The following is a 22,093-nucleotide window of genomic DNA, read 5'->3' on the forward strand; positions in this document are numbered from 1 at the left end:
TATCTTTGTTATTTCACACCAGACCTGTAAAATAGGTTTACGCGACCGATAGGTAGGTAGGTATCTTTAGGAAGGCTAGGAAGCCGGTGTTCCTAGAAATACGCCCGAAGCTTCTTCATAAAAGGGATAACACGTGCAGCAACTTTAGATGCGATGTTGCCACATTGCATCGTCAGAATTTTTAATTTGCAATTTCCACATTCCGCAATCAGCGTTGAAGACCTTAAAATATCAACAAAAGGATTTACTACGACCATTTGCCACTTGTACCATAGGACAGATTCAGCTATGAGACTTAGTAATCGGAATTTACAAATATTTTGGCAACGTGGCAAGCGCGAACTTTTAAAAATGCGAACACAATGGCAGTACAAACCACCGTTCGAGTGTACCCGGCAAATGGCTTGTGTAATTTAACATTGCGGTTCTCCAACACGTTAAAAGCGATGATTAAGCTTTCGGAAATAATTATCTTTATTATAACTCTGCAAGTCGTTTTAAAATGTTTGTGTCATCTTTATTATCGATCGCTTTAGCCATAAACTCTAAATTTATCTTAAAGGTGAACGTGCCAAACGAAATTATTTCTATTTTGACGTCCCGCTAGGTTCGAAAAAAAGTAAAAAGACAAACATTATATCTAGTAAGAATCCAATTAAGCACTGCCTGCATCTGCAGCACAACAATACCTAATTGTTGCTACATAACAACCCACGAATACAATATAAATGGAATTAAATCAACTCCCACGCGCACCTTAATTATTATTCCTTTTAAAATTAATCGCCTGTCGCACGAATCGAGGATTGATATCGTTTATTGCACCATTTTGAAGGTTTTTTTATCGCGTATTTTTGAATTCGTGTTCGGCCATACCAAAATTTGGACACTTACTTTCGGAGACGTTCAAATTCCGGAAACTTTCTCCGCAACACTGATCCAAAAGCAAGAACAACCAAATCACGACAATACTTCGCCACATGTTCAAGTCATAACTCAAAAATTAATCGAACGGCATTATCGATCGTACCGGGGCGTAAATTAAGACTTTTTGCAATCGCGGAAATATAAAACGACGACGTAAACAATAAAACCGCAATAGACGCAACACTCCGTCTGGCAAGCGAGTTTCCAAACTAAATTGAAAAAAGAGCGCGCCGCGCGCGAAGCCATAGTTGCGCTGTTGCCAGTTAGAGCTGAAAGTAGTTAATGTCTTCAGGTAAACATAATTGCCTGGACACTCCAAGCGGAAAATGAATGAATGCGGGCAAGTTTACATTTGCAAAACTAAAAAAATTAGCAAATACATCGTTTTATGAAACAATTATTACCATTTAGAAATCTTCTGGATGCCTCCTGCGTCCGTTGAGCTTAACGACACAGGAAGAATCTAGAAGATTTGTAAATAGTATTATGATAGCAGCTTGTGAAAGTTTTTTGAAAAAATTAAAGAGAAACAATCCTAAGAAGACATCACAGAAAAACAGTGGAACTGTGCTGCGAACACGGCCATATGGTTGAGAACTAAAACCTGTAGAACTTATATGGGTGCACATGTGATCCGAGTGCTGACGTTTTCAAGTGCGTATGCCTGATGAGTGCACAATTGGATATTTTAGAGTAAGTAGTAGAAATCAGTATATTATGCGACAAGTTTTCTATTTCTATTTCTTAATAAAACGAGTGTCTGGAGAATGTGTTCCATATTATCATTTTTTTCGACCATTAGTTTCTGGGTACATTGTTTCAAAGCAGCACCTATAACCAGAACATCACAAATGCAAACTTAAATATCAAATCGCTGTCAATCTGTGACTAAAGTACCGCAAGTGACCGAAGTGGCTCGCGTCAGTGTTTAATGAAGCTGACGTTTTCAAGTGACATTTTGGGTACCCCTGATCGGTGCACATTATTGGGTATTTTAGAGTAGGTTGTAGAAAAAATAAAACCTCTATGCATTTAAAACCACAAATAAACTATTAATAATATGGAACAATAAATAACTCACGCACCTCCGTTTTTGGTTTCCTTGCGGTGTCCAAGGAAATGCTGTTATAAATATTAATGTTTCCTTTTACAAGTGACGAAACATACAAAGATAAAGTAAAATGTTACTTTCAGTTGCTGATTGGCACTAAATATCAACAACAAAGGATTTAAAGAGAAATTTTAACACAAATTCTAAGACCGATGTTTATATAAACTTTTATATTTGATCGCAAACTCAGTAATACCCTGTATACATAAAAGGAGTCTTTCTAGTCTAGTCTTTAGATATAAAAAGTTCTGTATTTTATATAGTCTATAAAAGCACAAATTGCACGATTTCGAAAAATCGATTCGATTTATTATTTTAATGCTATGGGGACAAGAAAGAGGTATTCAATGTTAATGGATTAGTGAAATTGCACGTGCAAAATTAAAAATTAAAATGTTATGTCATATGTGGTTTCGAGTTATTTCTAACGTAGTCAACTGTAATTATATACGTGGTTCTGGTCGCTGTAATGTTTGGGAACCACAATAGATGTGGAAAAATCGAAAAAAAAAATGAAATGAAATTGCTATGTGTTGAAGTTATGTATCTAGCGGGCGACACGAGAAAGACGGAACACTGTACAACTCCTTAATCAACGCCATTTGCGACAATATTAATAAGCTTACACGAGTTTCAACGAATCTAGTGATTGTGTCCAGTCATAAAAGCGGAAAACGCGCGGGACGTACGGTTCAATTCAAATTAAAGTTTGAAAGGTAAAATGTGAAAAAAAAATTATGTCGAAACAGTTTTAAAACATTTTTTTATTAAAATATAAATAAATTGCTGTTATCCGTTACAAGCTACTGTGGTATTTTCTGTGTGTCGCAGGACTTTAAACCGCCATGACAGTACTTTAGTACTCGTACACAAATAATAGATGGCACTCGTAAAAGTATACGCGACCTTCCCGCCTATCTTATACTCTTTGATTTTACCTAGGTTAACGTCCAAATCGTTTACAAAAACTGTATGGCGCTCCATCTTTATATCGGAAACTGCAAAAAAAGTTTATGACAGAACTTTATTTAAGTAATCGTAAGAATTTATTTCCATTTCACAATTGTAGAATAATTTAAAATAGTTCGCCAACAATACCAACAAGTAAACGGGCAAATGCGATTTCAAAATATAAAATTCCAAATTTGATGGGTCCAAATGTTTATGGATCGTTATATGACCTCTCCCAAAAATGAAAGAATTGTTGACTCTTAAGTGTGCATCATATGGAAAGTTTTATAAATTAATTTTTAAAAAATTAATATTTTATTTGTTGTCACCTACCTCGCTGAATTATAATAAAATCAACTAAACTTTCATCGGTTTTAAAATTTTATAACCACATCAATTTTAAGGTTTTTGATAGGTCCATTTGAAGATTTTTGAATTGGAGCGTTAAGATAATTTTAACTAAAAACACTTTATTAGAGTATTCAGTCTGATCTGTCCAAGTGGTTTGATTCCTATTCCTTTAGATTAGGGACACGAAAAAAAAAGTTAAGTTACAAAAACGTAACCCATTTGAGAACTAGCACATTTGTAGAAAACAGCAAAAGAAACTACCTTTTCAATAAATTTTTGATATTTAAAAAAAAGAAACTTCCTTTTTGAATATTTTTCGCAAAAAAATTCCAAGTTGACAGGAAAATGCAATGTTTAAAAACTTTCACAAATTTATATATTTATTATTTTTTGCAAAAACTCTAAATAAAAATGTTCTCATTATTTCTGATTCAGGTATGGCATCTGACATGTCCCGGGTTAAATTACACAATAAAAAATACCGATAGGTACTTACTTAATCGATTTTTGGTTTATTAAATATTCTTGCCCAAAACATAATTTTGTTATTTACATAATATACACATAATTTTTAAGTCATTCTATATTAACCGATGGAACAGTGATACAGTATACAGTTTAAAAATCGGGAGTATTTTCTTTTTATACAAAAAATGGGGATAATGTGAAATAAGCGTAATATTTTTTTTACAAATTTCCAATCGCTATCAAGAAAAAAAGTCTATGAACAGCCTATCCTAAAAGGTCTTTAAACATTAAAAATTATCATACATGTATGATCTAAAATAGTTCTACACTGTTACTGACATGTACTTGTTTCATTTATTTTTACATTAATTACAAGAAAATGTATATGAAAACAAAATGCTATTTTGAAACACTAAAAAGGTTCAGATGTCTCAAAATTACCAGTTTTAGTCTCCAAAATGACAGTCTTTTGGACTCAAACACCATCAGGTGACTCATATTGATACTGAGAAAATACTAAACACTTAAGTGACAAACGCCAAGTTGGTAGATATCCTGATTATTGTTTAAAATTATTCGTAGTCCAGAAATATATCTCTCAAAGCTGCGTGTTATACGAAAAAAAACCTAAATATTGCATTAATAATAATGTCGCATTACAATCACTTTTATTGAGCATTTTTTAGTCAAATGTACAATAAAAAAAAAGTACTGTTAAAAAAAAAAGGTTTCAAATCTAGATTTTTCCATTGTTGTATCCAATAACCAAAACGTAATGGTTACTGTTTGACAGCCGACAAGTCTTCGAGTTACTTAGCATTAAACAAAAATGTTTTAAAAAATTGGTCACATAAAAAACTGACCTAGAATCAATCGCATTTAAATTGCGATAAATAGTTTGTATAAAATAATCTACAGTTATTTTTTGTCCTATATACAAATTACATCCAATAAATATCGTTTAATCAATAAAAATAAATGTACAAAAACAATATAGAATGGTACTCGCGGATTTTTTTACTGTTTCAAAATAGAGTCTCGATAAAAAAAAACTTTCAAGTCACAAAACGTAACCCCCCTAAAATTACGAAATCATCACAATAAAAACAATATTTATATGGCCAACTGAAATACGTTGTCTGCAGAGCGGTTGATGACCACAAATTACCATTATTGTTGTACATAATATCTGCTAGGAGAAAACACTATGAGCAGCAGTCGAGACAATGAATTATGGATGACAAAACCACAGCTTTTATGGTTACTAGACAAAATAGCATATAGAAGCCTGGAATACGAAAAAAATGTGTGTTAGTGTATTTTAGAAAGTTGCATTATCTTACCACATACTTAGATATAATCTAGAAATGAAAGTATTCTACCGTGGTCAAAGCCATACATTAGTGCAGCTTTTAATCAATGAGCGTAATTTCAAAAATTTGAGTTGGCAACATGATTGAATGTATCTGTGTTTTCAGGATAGGTAAGGCCTCTATATTCAATTTATCTTGTAGTTTTATGGGTTCTAGATAAACATGTCTTTTCTACAAGCCCAATTTCGAAAGAAAAAAAACTGTTTTTTGTCATTAAGAATATGGCAATTTGTTTCAATTTCAGTTTTTAGGATAGAGTGGATGTATCGCCAGCGACATAAACATGGTTTGAAAAGTGAGGCCTGGCAGATACAGCAAATCGTATTATTATTGATGGACTTACAAAATTCAAAGTTCACCACATGCACGGGGATCAACGAGGGTTTCGGCACCAATCAAAAATCTAAAAAAAAATTTGGTCCGGAACCATTCTATAATTCCAAACAATTGGCGAACAAGCCAGAGGTGCAAAGTATTATGGTGAAAAAATTTGCTGGAACCTATTAAGTAGCTTCTCAAATATACTCGAATCTATCAGACTAATTATGTTTTTCCATTATCATATTTTGCCTCCGAATGGTTTAAAAACTTGTTTTAAATTATTAAATACAAATATCTAAATCTGGTTACAAAGGAACAAAAATGATAAATTTGGTTATTGTAAGTCGTTTTCTCTACTTTGGTCAATTCAGCCAACAATACATGAGCAACCGAACATCATCAAATCATGTATTGATGTTGATGTTGGCTTCTCAGAAACTAAATTCTAAGAACATAAAAAATAATACAAATTTCAATGTTTCAAAATTGTTATAAAGGTCCCTCCATTAGCAAAATGAATGGAAATTTGGCAAACAGCAAAAAGAGATTATTAACAACTCCTAAAATTGCCAACTATCTTCCAATGTAACCGTCATCGTAACTTTAACCTTGCCAATTTACCTATGATTTAGTTGAGATTATCAATAACACCCAAGGGATTAAAAATTAGTAGATCAAATCAGTCCCGGCCTCTTTAAAATATCTAACATGTAAATATGTACTCTTTGGGCAAATAATTTTGATTTGAACAAATGCTATGGCAATATATCTGCTATTGAAAAAGATTTGTTTTTGAATGTTATTTAATTTTTTGTTCAAAGAAAGTGTAATATAGTTAGGACCATTATAATAATAATAATGCAGCGCCTCTAGCGGCAACTTTAAAAAGCTCAATTATAAGATCAATTCCGATTCACTCCTTTCAGTCCCCCAAATTGCAGTTGTTAATAAGAATTGAGGAAAACAAAACGTCCAGCACGTGCGTGCCAAATATCAGAGACAGCGGGATTACGATTCTGGGAACCATAAAGGGCCGTTACCGGCCAGAATCGATCAAATGCTATGATAATCATTCATAATTTTATTTAAAACGTATAAGAACAACGCTGAGGATGAACAAAGAGGCCAAAAGGGCCGCTCAAGTTTCGCGCAAAATCATTTCGTTCCCGTCCAACCTGTAAAAACTTTAAGGGCCATTGGTAATAAAAAAAAACCGCCCTGCAGACCGGCTTTCAACAACCAGTGGTCGAAATATCTCGCCCTACGTCTCTATGGGATCACACTCAGTCGCTTCGACGTCACGGGAACGTGTGCTCGGGACAATAGGCCTTGAAAGCGGCGTCGTCGAACCGCCAGCGAGAGGCCCGCGCGCAGCACAAATGCGCCATCTTCAAACAGCCCCTCTTGATACAGCAAATGTTGGAACCTTTCAGGTTGCACACCAAACACGGCACGTTACAACACGACCAGACGGCCTCTTCGAGACCCACGAGCTTCGGACCGACCAGATATATGCCCGGGGACCACACGAGGCAGTCCTCGTGCGCCCACACCTCGTACGTGTTATTACCCGTATCGGTGATGCCGAGGTAGACGTCGGTCGGATCGCCCGATTCCGAGTGCTTTCGTTTCGACTTCTTGGATTTGTTCGGTACGACCGCTTTGGCGTCGAGCACTCTGCCGATTTTCTTGCTTTTGAATTGCCTGTTGTGCGAAAAACAAAGTCAAAAACGGCCGCGGAAGGCTCGACGACCACCAACCTGTCGTAGGGGTCGTCCAGTCGTCTCTCAAACTCGGGACACTGGGTGGTAATGATGTAGGGGCCGAATAAGTCGCCCGGAGGGATCGATTCCCCGATCAGACTTGGTCCTGTGAGTTCGCTCGCGTGGGGGCCCCTTTTGCAGAACGCGCATATCCACGTCGCGTCTTTGGTCTGGGCGTCGTATTTGTTGCTCAATGTGCTGCAGTGCAGACCTTTTGATCTGACCTTGTGCCTGGAACATTAAAACGTGTGTTTTGTGATTTGCCACAGAAATGGCTCATTGATATTGACAATTTTATTGTTTAAATCGACCACAATTGCAGGGTGGAAATGCCAAAGGGAAGTGTGCCAAATTTTTTGAGATAATCAAGAGAAACTGGCGGAAGTACGACAATTCAAACGCAAAATGTAAAAAATGGCACATACCCTCTATAATATTTCCACACTTCAATTGTTCTTGTGTTCCTTATTTTCTTTTAAGTGAAATCTTACTAACTAATCATATTGTAAACCTATAGGCACCCCGAAACCAATGCAAATTATTCGCAGCGGCAGCGAATTTTTCGCGGCGTAATTTTATGGCGGCTTATGGAAACACTCAGACATGTGCGTCAGTTTGCCGTTGCAACTGCGACTGTGCAGCACTTTTTTTCGTCGCGAATTTAGTTTCGCTGTTAACAGCGTTTTTATCGCGCGATGACGATGACAAAAGTTTTAATGGAAATTGTTAAAAAATACCCAATGTTGTACGATTTAAAACATGATTGACTTGATGTTTGTTTTTACAATTAAAATTGTAGCTTCCACCCTTGTTTCCATTAGTCTATAAAATATTCGAAATTTTTGAGCTAATATGCAAAAGGCATTTTCTTCAAACCGCTTTCCCAAAAATTGCACTGTCGCTGTTTTTACCAAATCCACCGATATCTACACATAAAAATGTACAATCAGGTCTCATTATATCCAACAATACTATTGAAAATTAGTGTAAATCGCAACAATAATTAGATCCAGTTTCATCCGGACATTTTACGATAATATGTTTTTATGTATGGTTATTTGTGTTTGAGTTTATTAAATTTGTTTCGAGTTTTTTTTAAAGGTTTTAATTTATCTATAAAATATAAATACAACTGGAATGGTATTGCTTTTTTTCTTATCATGTTTGTGACGAAAAATAGGGTGCCCAAAAAAACACGAAATGCAATTAATTGTTCGAAACTATTCCAAATAATAATTATGTCCACCAAACAAAAATTGGCAATCGGTTTACAACTAATCACAAGCTGTTTGTTCTAATGGAGATATTATCAATTGATTTGAAATTCCTGTTTAAGAACAAATATTTTAATACCAAATATTTTAATACGTATTTCTTATATTTTTTTTAAATATATTCCTTAATTTAAATTTAACTTTTATTTATTAGCGCACTTTTTAACACTTTTCCAAATAAGTTTTACTAAAAAATAAAATAAAGTTTTCATATTAAGCTAGAAAATTTGTCCCTAAAAAAATTTAAAATTCTCACAAGAAAATTTTTAACAAAAATTTATGGGTCTATAAAAACTTAGCACATTGTAAAAGTGAAAAGTGCTTTACTACGGTTTTACTACAAAATGCAGTACCTGATAAAATGCTAGTTTTGATACAATTATCTATGTCGGCAAATATTTTTCTCGCACCTTACCTGGTTACCAGAGCAATCTTTCATATTTGGGCAATACTCCTCACCCCACTCGTCCCTTGCCTAAATTCCTATATTTGCAATGCAACATCAATTTTAACAATGACGACATCTTTTAGTCTGTGGTTTAATCCGCTTTAACGTGTTCTCTATCACTCATGTAATATTGTGAAAAAAATTAAAAGACGTACACATTTAATGACCCTTCTCTATTTTCCTATAAGGCCAAGGCACGGATATGGCACATAATAATTTTATCAAAATTTATTAGATGAATTTTGAACAAAAAATTACTAGTGAAAATTTACATTTATGAATATACATATTACCACGGCTTTTTTGTGGTGGACCTTTGTTACAGTTATATTAAAAAATAAATAATTTTAAAAAATTAAAGAATTTGAAAAAAAAAGAAAAAGAAAAAAGAAAGTAATTTTGGTAACCTTTATAAAACTCAGAGGAGGTTTTTAATAGATCAAAATTATCCAAATAAAGAATCTAATATTCAAAACTGCTTTAAAATTTATGTATATCGACAAAGATATCACGTTTCAAACATTTTTTTTTAATAAAATTGAAACAGAGACTAGCCGTAAGACACTGCCGTTCGTGATCTGGACAGTGCAAGTGCCCAGATTAACTTGTTTAGATGCCTCCTGTTGAAGTTTTCTTTTGGCCAAAGTTTATTTGGGACATTGTACTTCTATTTTAATTGAAATTTCATAACAATGTAATGTAAAGAATGCAGTCTAATCAAGAATAAAATGGAAGTTTTTGTAGCTCGTGTAAAGAAAATGACATGATTTTCTTTCTTTTTCTTTTGTTATTTGGATTGATTAAATTAATGGACGCAAATGGTTGGTAATGGATTAGACTATTTTTTGCGGTTTTAATTGATGAAATTAACGATATTTGCTTAATTAAATTGCTTAGTTATCTAAAAAGCGACAATAATTTTACACTAACTAGTGTCTTCAATAAGCCATCTGATTTTTGATAGTATAAGCTGAAACAGTGACATTTTATTCCCTTCAAAACTTCTAAATTTGTTTGCTCTACACCTCGCCAATTTATATTGTTCTGGACAGATCAGGGCATTGTGTCCATTCCACTTTTTGGGCTTAGACCATTTTAACAAGTCTATCTATCACACTTTGTAATTTGTCAATGTCTGTTTGGTCATTGAGAAATTAACTTTTGCTCAAAGAAAATAATGAGTTTCGTCACCCACGATTAAAAGTTAAGCTTGTCCAAGGTGTACCTGGTTTAAAGTCGTATTATTTCTGTTGGTATTTTTTTCAATTTGATATTTCTGTTCCGTGTCAATACCCTAACATGTAAACACTAATATCTCACCTGTATTCACTATCATCATGAAACTTTTTCGCTTTCAAGGGTTTCCTATCGCCGTCCTCGTCGCCACCCAACGGGGTGTTTACCACGCTGACGGAAATGGGAGAATCCCTCGGACCTTTAATCTGAACAAAAGGACCCCGGGATCTGCTGGAACTCGCGTTGCTTCCTGAATCATAAGCGTACACGTCCTTCAAGGTATCCGATTTCGACGCAATTTTTGGAAGGACCACAGCCGGAGCGGGTACCTGCGGAGGTAGTTTTTTGGATTTCGTTAGCGTAGTGACAACACCAGCGGATTTCGAGTTTTTCTTTGATTTGGACGCCGAATGTTTCGTTTTCGTAAACCTAAACAATAAAAATAATTATTACAAGATTGTAATGCCCTGAATTATATATAAAATCAAGCGCACTTAACAAGAGTCTACATGTTTCAATCTAGGTCAGCTGGCGTTTTATTCAATTCAAACGCTCGAAAAACCTCAAATGGATTCGAATTCCCTCTCTAGTGGTTATGATGATCTCCGACCGAAATACCCCATAGCAATAGCCCAAGTTTAATATCATAAATTATTAACATAAACTTAAAAGATGTCAAAATTATCAAAAGATGAAGCCTTATATTTTCGTTAAATGCTAATTTGATAAATTGCAAAAGGTTAAATTATATTGAGACAACCAAATTTCATTTTCTTTGTGTCTTTTCATTACCGGGTTATTACGAGGATAATTAGCGCAATAGTCAATTAGTTTGCAAAGCTTCAGAAAACGAATAAATTTTAAAAAGATTTTCAGAAAATTTTGTAGGGTTTTAACATTTTTAGTTGTAATTTTCTGTTACTTTCTGGTTAGCCATTAATACATAAAAAGATAGATACACATACAGGGTGAATTGGCAAGGAGTGTGTCGATATATATAGAGATTGAATCGTGCATATTTGAACACCCACGTATATTTGAAAATATTTCCTAAATGTGGCCACATGAAAGAAATGGCTTGAACTGTAATAAAAATTATTAAATTATTATTAATGAAAAGCTAAGCCAAATTGGAAAAAAAATTAAATATAGTAGCAGCCTTTCTTTTTAGAACGTATGCTACACCCCGTGATGTTTTGTTGACCCAACCACGCGATAAATTATTCAAAACTAGAGAAAATCTCCAGTGTTGTTTTTTCAAAAGGGAAGAATAACGCGAAAACAATCGATTAAAAAATATAAAGGACACGAAATAAAATATGTTGTAAACAAATGATCAAGGAAAAAAGAGATGGGGAAGAGGCTTTTTGATAAGTAGTTTTTATATCTGTTAGGGAAATATATTCCTTGTTTGTCGTTATAACACTTATTTATGGTTTACAAAGGTAACGACTACGTCTTAGTTACAAAAAGTTTCGCCAACAATTGGTGGGTATAATACGACCAAAAATATAGTGCATTTATTGCTTTGACGTTTTACGTATTTTACAGTCCCTTAACCGCAGACCTTCGCAGGACCGTGGTAAAACCCATCCCAATAGATGTTGCCTGGAATTTTTTTATTTGAATCGTAAATGAACCGTTTTAAATTTGATTAAGCATTGATGCTGCGGAGTATTTTCGAATAAGTATAAGCGTTTATTTTAGCATCAGGTGATTTGTATAGTTAATCTTGATTATAATATGTTCGTATATATTACGGAGGTATTTGACTGTGATCGATCCAGTAAATACGTACGCGACGCTGTTTTCACGGGATAGTTCAAAGGTTAAGTACCTGTACTCTATTTATCTTACAGGTAAGTTTGAAAATCATCATTTTTGTCTTGAGTGCCTGTCGATTAACAACATTCTTCTTCTTGTATTTTTGTGTATTCTACATAGTTCTTCGATTTGTAAACAACAACAGTCTGTTTTAAGACTATAGATTATATTCGCGGTAGATAAATGTACGTCATAAGAATTCAGATAAATATTTATTAGAATCTTACAATTAAACATTTTTTGAAGGTTCCTGTTTTTAAACACCTTAAAATGTGGAGATCGTGGAATGAAGCAGATGTTCCCCTGTTAGAAGGGGCAGAATTTGAAGACGAAGTGACGATGGTAGTTGAACCTAATGACAAATTAGCAGAAGAACTACCTCAGCAAATAGAAACAAGTGACATGACCAAAGTTCCAAAGTCAAATGTATGAAAAATTGTTGGTGGTGGTACTTCGCGAGTTTTTAAAGAGCAACACGCGGATTTAATTAAACGTATAATCTACGACGCTTATAGAGTGAATAGTATTTTAACCCTAGAAGAACTGCATAAAAAAGTACTGAACAAAAAATGGATTGTTGGTTCCAAACTATTAATAAACATCAAGTGCTAATTAAATGAGTATTCCTAGGACGGTTAGGGGTAAGGGTCTGAAGTAATAAGCAGTAGGCAAAGTTAACGACTGGATCGGTTGTAAAAACTCTATATTTCTGGTGGAAGTATACTTAAGTTTTATATAATAGGTAGTGGACACGTATCAACAACCATTATAAAAAAAATTGGGTATGCACATTTCATTCATTCTTTTTTTCAAAAACTTACGCATTTAAGTTGTTTTATTATTCGAAACTTATTGTTACTAATAGTTTTGGACATTTTATGATAATCGCACATATTTTTTATCAACACCTTTTTTACCTTTTCTTTTTAGGCGTCCTCTCCAGCGACACATCGCTGCTGGTCCTCGCCTGCGTCCTATTTCGCTTCCCCTTCTTCGGCGACGCCTTTTTATCGTCTTTAACATCGATCGATGTATCCTGGCTGGTCGACGTTACCGACTCGTTTAATCTCAACAAATGATCGTCCGCGGCGTTCAATTTTTCGGTTACATTCAGGCTATCAGTTTTAAGTGGGTCGCCACTCAACGGATCACCTGACGCGCTTAACGGATCTTCCACAATCCCAGCAAACATCTCTTCCAGCTTGTTTTCCACCTGGGGATAAGACATTAAAAGATGATCAGATCAGGAGAGCGCGGGCTACGCTTGCCTCTACGAAATGAGTGTTGGTCGCTTTTTTTTGGGCCGGCGTCATCACTAGGGACGATGTCGACGTCGTTTCGGCTGCGACGCTAGCGACAACTACGGCCACGTTCGAATTACTCGTACTTTCCGCCAAATTCTTCTTGCTTTTAATGACGCTGACCGTGACGGGTTTGCCGCTAAGCGGTGCAGTGGGTTCAATCGAAAACGGCTCCGTTACAGGAACCTGTTTCTGAAATCATTAGTGGCTATTACAAATCTTCGATTGTTTCAGGTTACCGAAAATATTCAGCTTAGAAGCCATAATAGGAAGCTTTTTTTTTTATTTCAAACACACAGACAAACAATTAACTTCTTAATTAACTAGTCAAAGAATATTTTAAATAATATCTTGCAATTGTAGACTGTTATCATTTATTTAATAATTATAAATCATTATGCGTTTATGATGTCCAATTTACTTATAACCCTCTTCACGGCATACCGGAATACGATACTTAACGGCTTTGAGGAATCCCAATAAAAATATCCACTCCATTTGGTTGCCAGAATGACGCGAGGGCAACGAACGCACAATATAAATTTCACGGTATTTTTTAAATTATTTCGGTCAATTGACTGGTCAAGTGACAAAAAAAATTGACAAGTCAATTCCACAACCCTACTAACAAACAAAAATCATCTTAGCGAGGAAATTACAGCCTCCACCTCTATGCGATAATCTAATGTACCTGGTGGCGAATTAAAAAAGAAACTTCCACAAGCAACTGTAATGCTTTTTACAAAACTTCTGGATTCCTCCTGCGTCAGTTTATGCTTAGTCGAAATTGCTGACGTTTCAACAATCATCCTGTTGGCTTCTTCAGAGCTTGACAAGTTGACAGTTTCAGTCAAGCTCTGAAGAAGCCAACAGGATGATTGGCGAAACGTCAGCAATATCGACTAAGCAAAAACCGACGCAGGAGGAATCCAGAAATTTTGTAAAAAACAAGCAGGACATTAATTATTTTAAGTTTCTAGAATGAATTTTAAATCCAGTTTTTTGAGAAATCATTTTATATCAGACAGCTAAAATGTACACCAATATAAACTTGAGACAGATCCTATTCTTTTTCATAAATGTTTTTTACTCTATACTTTAAGGAAATGTGGTTCAACTTCAGAATGGGATTTGGAGTATTTTCTTTCATTTTTAGAACCAAGTTTATTGCGATCAAAGGGCTCATGGGATCAATGATGCTAAGTTTTGCCAATTTTCGCGAAGCAGGATACGCGAATAACTCGAGAGCCTAAAAGTTGTGGCTTAGTCAAAGTAATTCTTTGACAATACCGGAATTCACAATACTAATTTAGTTGAAACAATTTTACTTTAAAAAATCTCTTTTTTTATATTTAACTCTCGGTGGGACCTACTTAACCCGAACTTTATGCGGTCCAAACTTGCTGCTTTTGTAACCGGCACACAAAATATTGAGAAAGTATATTCAATACGCGCGCGCGCAAGTCATTTTAAACATCGCATCGAACCGATAAGAATTTGCAGCTTTCAACATGGCCGCGGCGAATTCGACAATTTTCAGTTTGTCCTGATCCCCTTAGAATTTCTGGGAAAATATGGATATCTGTGGTGAGCGCTGTTTAAAAAAATGGCACAAAATGCAGGTTAAGCGGTAACAATTAACCAAGCATCCATTATGCAAAGCAGCTGCAGCTTCCTTCCTTTCCACTTAAATCATGTAAAGTTTAAAAATTAAGTTCTTCAATTGATAGATAATGTCATATATATATTTTGACCAAGAAAAAAGCTCTCTTGAAATGTTACTAATTATGCAACAAATTTAATTATAATATTACACAGAGAAACCAGGCTAGCTTTAACAAAATTGGTATTTATAGCTATATATAGTATTTATAATTATGTAATACCTACATCAGTGCATACATTTTTTGCCAAAGAAAACTGCAACAAATTACTGAGAAAACATTTCCTGACAGATTGGCTGACCGCAGAACAATCTACGCCACATGGATCAGGAGATTAGAGAATGGAATAGAAATTTTTTTGTGCACTAGATAGCATAGAATGAAATAATTGTGTGAAACAAGAACTGTGAGAAATATACTTTGTTATTGAGAAAGATTCAGTAGTCTCATTGAAACTTGCGGCTGAAATTCATAATAATAATACCTCAACATCTTCAGGGTTAGGCTCCACTGTGGCAACAAGTTTTTGTTTTTCTTTTAATCCTTCTTGAACCATTGCCGCAATATTGTCGATGGTCTCGGATGTGTCTTTCTCTTTTTCTTTTATACTTTCCTGCACCATTGCTGCAATATTATCAATGGTCTCCGATTGACATTCATCACTTTTCTTTAATCCTTCCTGCACCTGATAAGCAAGGAATTAAGTAATAAATGTCGCACCTTGTCCAAGTGCAACATACCATGGCGGCAATGTTGTCGATTGTTTCAGACTCGGACGACGCTTTCCTTCGAGTTTTGGCAGGAATGATGGTATCGAGATCGTCTGATGAATGTCGTCGTTCAGGAATTTTTGTATCTTCCAGGATACTACTTATTGCCTTATCCTCGAGTTTGACCTCATTGGATGGGAGTTCCAACAACTGTACTTCCAACGCCTGCAATAGAATAGAAATTTATTTTTCGTCGCGATAAAAAATCATGCTGACATTGCCAACAAATGACATTTCTCCAAGAAACAGTCAACTTGGTTAATAGTTGTAAGAAAACAAAACCATCCGGAGGGGGTTAAGTGTTATTGAATAGTTTTTTTTGTTAAATGACAATTTTTAGTTCCCTAAACATGTCAACATTTCCACCTTCACTTTCATTTAACCGAGTACCACCCTTTTAAAATACCAAAAATATAAAAATAAAAAATAAATTATCCTGTATTCCATACAAAATCAGGAGCTTTCCGGAAACTTCTATTAATACAATTCTGCAAGTGCAATACTTACCTTATTTTTCTCACATTTCACCTCATCCTCTTTTGAAACCCGAACTGTTTTACTTGGTTTTCTCTTTCTTCTCGACTTTGTACTGTCCAAACTATCTTCGTTACTGTGCATGGAACCGGAGTCGTCTTCTTTAATGTTAGAAGATGTGGGCACATTTACAATGCTGCTTGAGTTACTATTCTCATCGAAACTGGTGGTAGGTGGCACAATAACACCATGACTTGGTACTTTTTCATGAGCAGAGTCGGTTTTTGTTTCACTTTTGTTCATCAGAGCTGATACCGTTTCTGATTTGGTTTCTAATACGGGTTTAATACTAACGGCAGCCACTTCCAACTTGGACATAGTGGATTCATTTTTTGCGTCTATTTTGGATACCGCTGAGAGGTCTGACTTTAAAGTAACGGAAGTAGCAGTTTCCGGCTTGCTTACACTCAAAATTTCCAATTTATTCGCCGCCAGCAGCTCCAATTTTGCGGCAGCTGACATTTCCTGCTTTAGTTCCTGAGTTGGCATTACCTTTAACACATACAAATACTGAATTTAATTATATAAATAAATATCAAAAGAGCAATTAAATCAGCTAGAAAGATACCTTTTCAGCAGTAGGATTCAACCTCTCCAAAATGGAATCAACCCTAATATTGCTCCTTTTCTGACTCTTTGTTGGATCGCTTGTTAATCCCATCAGACCTGAACCTAACAACCCCGAAGTACTTAATAACCCTGCATTGACCATCATTCCGGAAGTACTCAAAAGTCCAGTTCCTAAGCCAGGGCTTGCCGCTTTCGGGGCTGGGCTGTGGCTTTTATGGCTGGGACTTCCAGATTTTAGTCCAGGACTAGCTATCAGTCCGGGGCTTGAAGATTTAAGCCCGGGACTTATTGATTGCTTTAACCCGGGACTGACTGCCTTCAGACTGGGACTAGTGCATTTAGATAATTCAGTTGTTTGAATATCCAACACACTTGGAGGCAGACTATTGATTTTGTTTGTGTCTCTCACACTGAGTGATATAGGGGTGGTAGGGATTTCTCCATTCTGGTTACCTATAAATACTACTATAAAAACTACAGTGATTTTAATATTATTATACCATTTCGAGTCAAACTTAGATCAACACAATCCCTAGGAAACAGGGACTCGTTTTTTAACATTTCTGTAAGCATGTGGGTGTGAGGAATAATTTTCATCGCATCTGTTGTAGTTGGAGTATGCCATGTAGGTTGGTGTAAGAGGGAATGATCCGTAGACATATGCGCCACCTGTGGTTGTCTTGGATAATAGTTTGGAACCTGAACGTAACAAAATGCAACTTCAATTCAAAATAATGTGTAAATAAATAATATGTAAAATAACTATGTTGGCATTTAAAATAATAATAACAATAAAAAGAAATCTGGATGTATCCAAAAATTAAACGTGAAAAAAACTAGGAGGTACCAAACCGCCACATTAACAAAATTAAGTACCTTAAGTAGATACAGTGTGTCCAAGATGTAGATGCACGCAGAGACATAGTGATGCATTTTACTAAGTTATTTATTTATTTATGTATCTCACCCGCTAATAGTACAAATTCTAAACAATCAAAAACTCAAAAAGGAAAAACAATATTAACTATGACTATGAAAAACTGCGCTTCATATGAAATGAATAGGTACAGACTTAAATTATTGTAGCTGTTATACTCAACTGCAAATGTCTTTTTTTGTTATTATTTGCACCTTATATTAATTTTTTTTAGTTCCAAATATGTTTTAGAAAAAATTACAAATAAATTGCGTCAGCGTAATCTAAATGAATAAAAAAATATCTCGAAAGTAGCATATTATGTAACAAGTAGGACAAACGGCATTTCAGTCACGAGTTTTGTTTCGGTTTGACGGTCATATATGAGTGAATGTCATGTTTTTGATTTGCAAAAATGTACCCAAAAACCAATGGTCATAAAAGAAGTACAGTGTGGTACATGTTTGATAAACTTTTTAGTCATTCATTTATTAAGCGCTCCTTTAAACTCGGGCCAAAACAAAAACTATGACTCAAATGCCAATAACTAAATTTGTAAAAATCAAGATGTAGATATCTGCGAAAATATCCTATTGCTCCCAAACCCGTAGATAATTTTAAAATTTCGGAAAGGTCTGAAGTGACTAGAAACACAACATTTTCCGCAAGTTCCATTGATGGATCATTGGGTACTTGAGAGCAAAAATGGTATAAATCCATAATTGGTGTGATACCTCAGACACCAAAAATCTGAATTACAGTAATGCTGACAGCATCTTATGTATCATTCAAAACAAAATTAATCAGTTTAATTAAATTTAATTACTTGCTTTAATTAATAATTAAATGAAAATATATATTTAAATTGTGTTAAAGCTATGTCTTTGTATTAACGCCTACTTTTTCATAATTACATTGCTACTTTACTAAAGGTCAATTTTTATGGTTATATTTACAGTATCTTCAAAACCAGGCACCCACAAATGTTGTCTTCAAGTCAAGTATGGATAATTTTAATCTAATTCAATCAACTTTCTGGTTATCTTGAACAAAATAAAATGGAAAACGAAATAGAAATCGAATATATGTAAATATAGTTAAGAACTCAAATATAAATAATATCAATATCATAAACTAATATCTATATCTATAAACTAAACAAATATATTAACTACCTGGAGGTGATTCCATGCCGTGTTTGCATTAGGAACTTGTCTGTTATGTGGGTGATGAGGTGGGCCACTTCCAGACATGTTTGATTGAATTTTGACACAACACAATCTCTAACTTTTAAATACCATGGCAAAGTCAGTCAGGTTTCATCACTTAACAAGAAAAATCACATCTTCTAAAACCACTTTTAACAAAGGTAAGGTGGTATGGTCTTGAATGCTGTAAAATATTGTTGCAATTTAGAATTTTTTGCCACATTCATAAAAAGAATTCTTTAAGCCGTCTTAAATTGGAAGTACAGAAATAATATGCTAACAGTGCATAATTTACAATAAAAATTTAAAGTTAAATTAGCATAAAACTAAAGTTTATTTGAGTCAGAAGTAAATACACCATCGGTCTTTCCATTTGTCAAATAATGCAGACCCCTAGTGATTTGCATCAAAATAACACAATTTAAAAGGCAACAAAACTACTTCCAAACGGCGGAATCCAAAATAATAAATTTAAATTTCATTAAAAAAAAACTTTGAAGACTTAAACGCGGGATGAAAGCGTCCAAAGTCATTCAAGATGAAATTAAATACATGTGTACTGAAAATTAAAAATACACGAGTTGTAAGCCATTATAAACTGAAATCAATGTTTGAAAAGTACCATTGAAGTGAATCAAGGACAAACAACATTTGGACATACCACAAGATTGATAATAAAAGTATAACAGCTAAATCATGAAATCACACTTCAGAAAAAGTGTCTTAAATTTGCAACACTAAATATATTCACAAAATCTTTGAAGCACGGCCACAAAAGCTGCCGACACGCAACAATGGCGGACCGGGTTTTCGTCAGATTTTCATCTAATTCGTAACTCCTAGAGCCATCTATTGCACTCTGGACAAACCATCAATAAAAGTACGGAATGTTTACTTTCGCTTTGGCGCATACTTGATTCACAACTGATAAAAGATGACGCCCACTTGCTCCTTTCTGCTGTGATGAGAGGAAGAAAAACCAATTAGAAAGTGAATAAGCAGTGTCGTGCGGATGAAGTTCAACCGGAATTAATTTTTTGTTTGGGTTTGATGCTTTTTTAATATCGAATGTTTGCGTAATATTGGGGAAATAAACCGAATATATGCTGCAGATTATTGATGAACAATATCGGATATAGAAATAGTTTTCAATAAAATTTCTTCTTCTTTATTCTTGAGCACATTTGACAAGTAAGATTTCAGTCATTATTCTATGCAATCATTTTTCAAACCAAGTTTGTCTTCATTGATTGCATGTCGCATTTTAAATTAAATTCATTTGTGTTTAGATATGACTGCTCGAGGGATTTCGAGAGTTTTTGAAAAACTCGAAAACTCAATTAAAGAGGGTAGATATTATGAAGCCCATCAAATGTATAGAACCTTATATTTTAGGTGAGAAAGTGAAATAGGCACGTAATATAAAATTGCTAGAATTTTCTAAACATAACCTTTTAGATACTTGAGTCAGAAAAAATATAATGATTTAAAGGAAATGCTTTTTAAGGGCTCTATGTTATTTTTAGATGCCGATCAGGTATTAATTGCTTTATTTACATTTTGGCATAAAATTCCTCCTGAATGCTTTTCAGAAAACCTCAGGAGCTGACATAGGATTGTTATTAATAGAAGTTCTTGTAAAATCAGAAGAAAAAAACTGTGATGAATGGTGTCCCAAACTATCACTAATATTTTCTAAAATTGGCGCAAATTTTCCGGCAGAAAGAGAAACTTTATTGGCTCACTCTATTAAGTGGTCTGCTCAGGGATTTTCACATGGTAGTCCATTATTACATGAGGTTGGGACAATTGACTGTACTAAAAACATAATATTGATGTTATTCTTCATAGAATATAGCAAGAATATATTGGGATGAAAGAAACTATGCCCAAGCACGTCACCACTTTATTCACTCTAAAGATGGAAGAGGTTGCGGAAAACTTTTAATAGAGTTCCAAAGATCTAAGGGATATAAATGTGAAGTTGATTTATTTATAGCACAAGCAGTGTTACAACTTTTATGTTTAAGAAATAAGGTAACAGCTAGTCAGACATTTACCACCTATACAGAACAGCATCCCAGGATTAAAAGAAATGGACCACCCTATTTGTTGCCATTGTTAAACTTTATATGGTTTTTGTTACAGGCCATTGAAAGGTAATAGCTTCAAAGGACAATAAGTTTAATAAATTACAAGGATTTTTATTTTAGTCAAAAACTGCATACTTTTGCAGTTTTGTGTGAGCAGTATGAAAATTCTATAAAAAGAGACCCATGTTACATACAATACTTGGACAAAATCGGTCAGATATTTTTTGGTGTTAAGCCTCCTGAAGAAAAAAAAAGTGGAGGTTTGTTTGGCAATTTCCTGGAGAGTTTTTTGGGTGGATTAGATGAAGAAAGTGATGAAGATGTTGCACAAGCTTCAACATCAAGCCGTTTGATTGAAAATACTGAAATGGACTAATATTAGCAAATTCTGTGTGTTGTTTTGGTCAAGTGAAAAAAATGTAAATATTGGTTGGATTCTAGATTGGTCCTATAATTTATGGTGACTTTATGACTACTTAAGAGAAAAATTAATTGAAAATTTCCAAAAAAGTGATTCTTTGTTAAAAGTTGTTGGGATACCTGAGACAGTTTTTTTTTAAATATTATTTTAGCCTGATAATAAAAAAGAATTTCATAAAAAGAGTTTTGTTTTTAATTTATTTGAGAGATTAATTATTATTGTTATTATAAACAAGTTTGATGTTACTGTTTTGTATTTAATTGTAAAGTTATTTTAAAAAAGTTGCAGTGTATATTTTTATTATTGTTTTTTTTAACTTGTTTGAATTAATTTTAGAAATTCAAATTTAAATTTTTATATGGCCTTTTAGTGTGTGTGATCTCATCCATAGATCATTACATACACTGCGTTTTACAAATTTTTGATAAGATTACTGGGATCATTGAGGACTTAGGTCCTGTATTTTCGGACATTTACCTTCATTTATACTTTGATATCTTGACCAAATTTCGAATAGGGAGTTCCATTTTTACTCCCTTGATAACATGTTTCATCTCAAACTTGGTACT

The 22,093-nt window shown here is 34.2% G+C and overlaps 3 protein-coding genes across 4 annotated transcripts in view; 1 reads left to right on the plus strand and 2 right to left on the minus strand.

Annotated features, from left to right (window-relative positions):
- The window catches only part of LOC132699367 (uncharacterized), a 34,885-nt gene extending 33,767 nt beyond the window's left edge, over nucleotides 1-1,118 (minus strand). For both annotated transcript variants that reach the window (XM_060666030.1, XM_060666029.1), the window contains exon 1: nucleotides 895-1,118. In XM_060666030.1, the coding sequence (XP_060522013.1) occupies nucleotides 895-982 (88 nt within the window). In that variant the 5' untranslated portion in view covers nucleotides 983-1,118. The remainder of the gene's footprint in view (nucleotides 1-894) is intronic.
- Nucleotides 1,119-3,851: 2,733 nt separating this feature from the next.
- Nucleotides 3,852-19,812, minus strand: LOC132699633 (uncharacterized protein CG5098). Its single transcript, XM_060666461.1, has 12 exons — nucleotides 19,672-19,812; nucleotides 18,978-19,194; nucleotides 17,387-17,585; nucleotides 16,885-17,339; nucleotides 16,290-16,808; nucleotides 15,753-15,947; nucleotides 15,497-15,697; nucleotides 13,316-13,540; nucleotides 12,965-13,260; nucleotides 10,308-10,652; nucleotides 7,263-7,496; nucleotides 3,852-7,206 (listed from the first exon to the last, which is right to left on the minus strand). The coding sequence occupies exons 2-12, from the start codon at nucleotides 19,053-19,055 to the stop codon at nucleotides 6,801-6,803; spliced, it is 3,153 nt and encodes a 1,050-aa protein (XP_060522444.1). The 5' UTR covers nucleotides 19,056-19,194; nucleotides 19,672-19,812; the 3' UTR covers nucleotides 3,852-6,800.
- A 432-nt stretch (nucleotides 19,813-20,244) lies between these two features.
- LOC132699452 (Golgi to ER traffic protein 4 homolog) lies at nucleotides 20,245-21,723 on the plus strand. Its single transcript, XM_060666169.1, has 5 exons — nucleotides 20,245-20,405; nucleotides 20,469-20,547; nucleotides 20,603-20,809; nucleotides 20,862-21,169; nucleotides 21,224-21,723. Exons 1-5 carry the CDS (start codon nucleotides 20,302-20,304, stop codon nucleotides 21,477-21,479), a joined length of 954 nt encoding a protein of 317 aa, XP_060522152.1. The 5' UTR covers nucleotides 20,245-20,301; the 3' UTR covers nucleotides 21,480-21,723.
- Nucleotides 21,724-22,093: the final 370 nt, after the last annotated feature.

The sequence above is a fragment of the Cylas formicarius genome, unplaced genomic scaffold (genome assembly GCF_029955315.1).
Source record: "Cylas formicarius isolate icCylForm1 unplaced genomic scaffold, icCylForm1.1 PGA_scaffold_3__17_contigs__length_32017465, whole genome shotgun sequence".
NCBI lineage: Eukaryota > Metazoa > Arthropoda > Insecta > Coleoptera > Brentidae > Cylas > Cylas formicarius.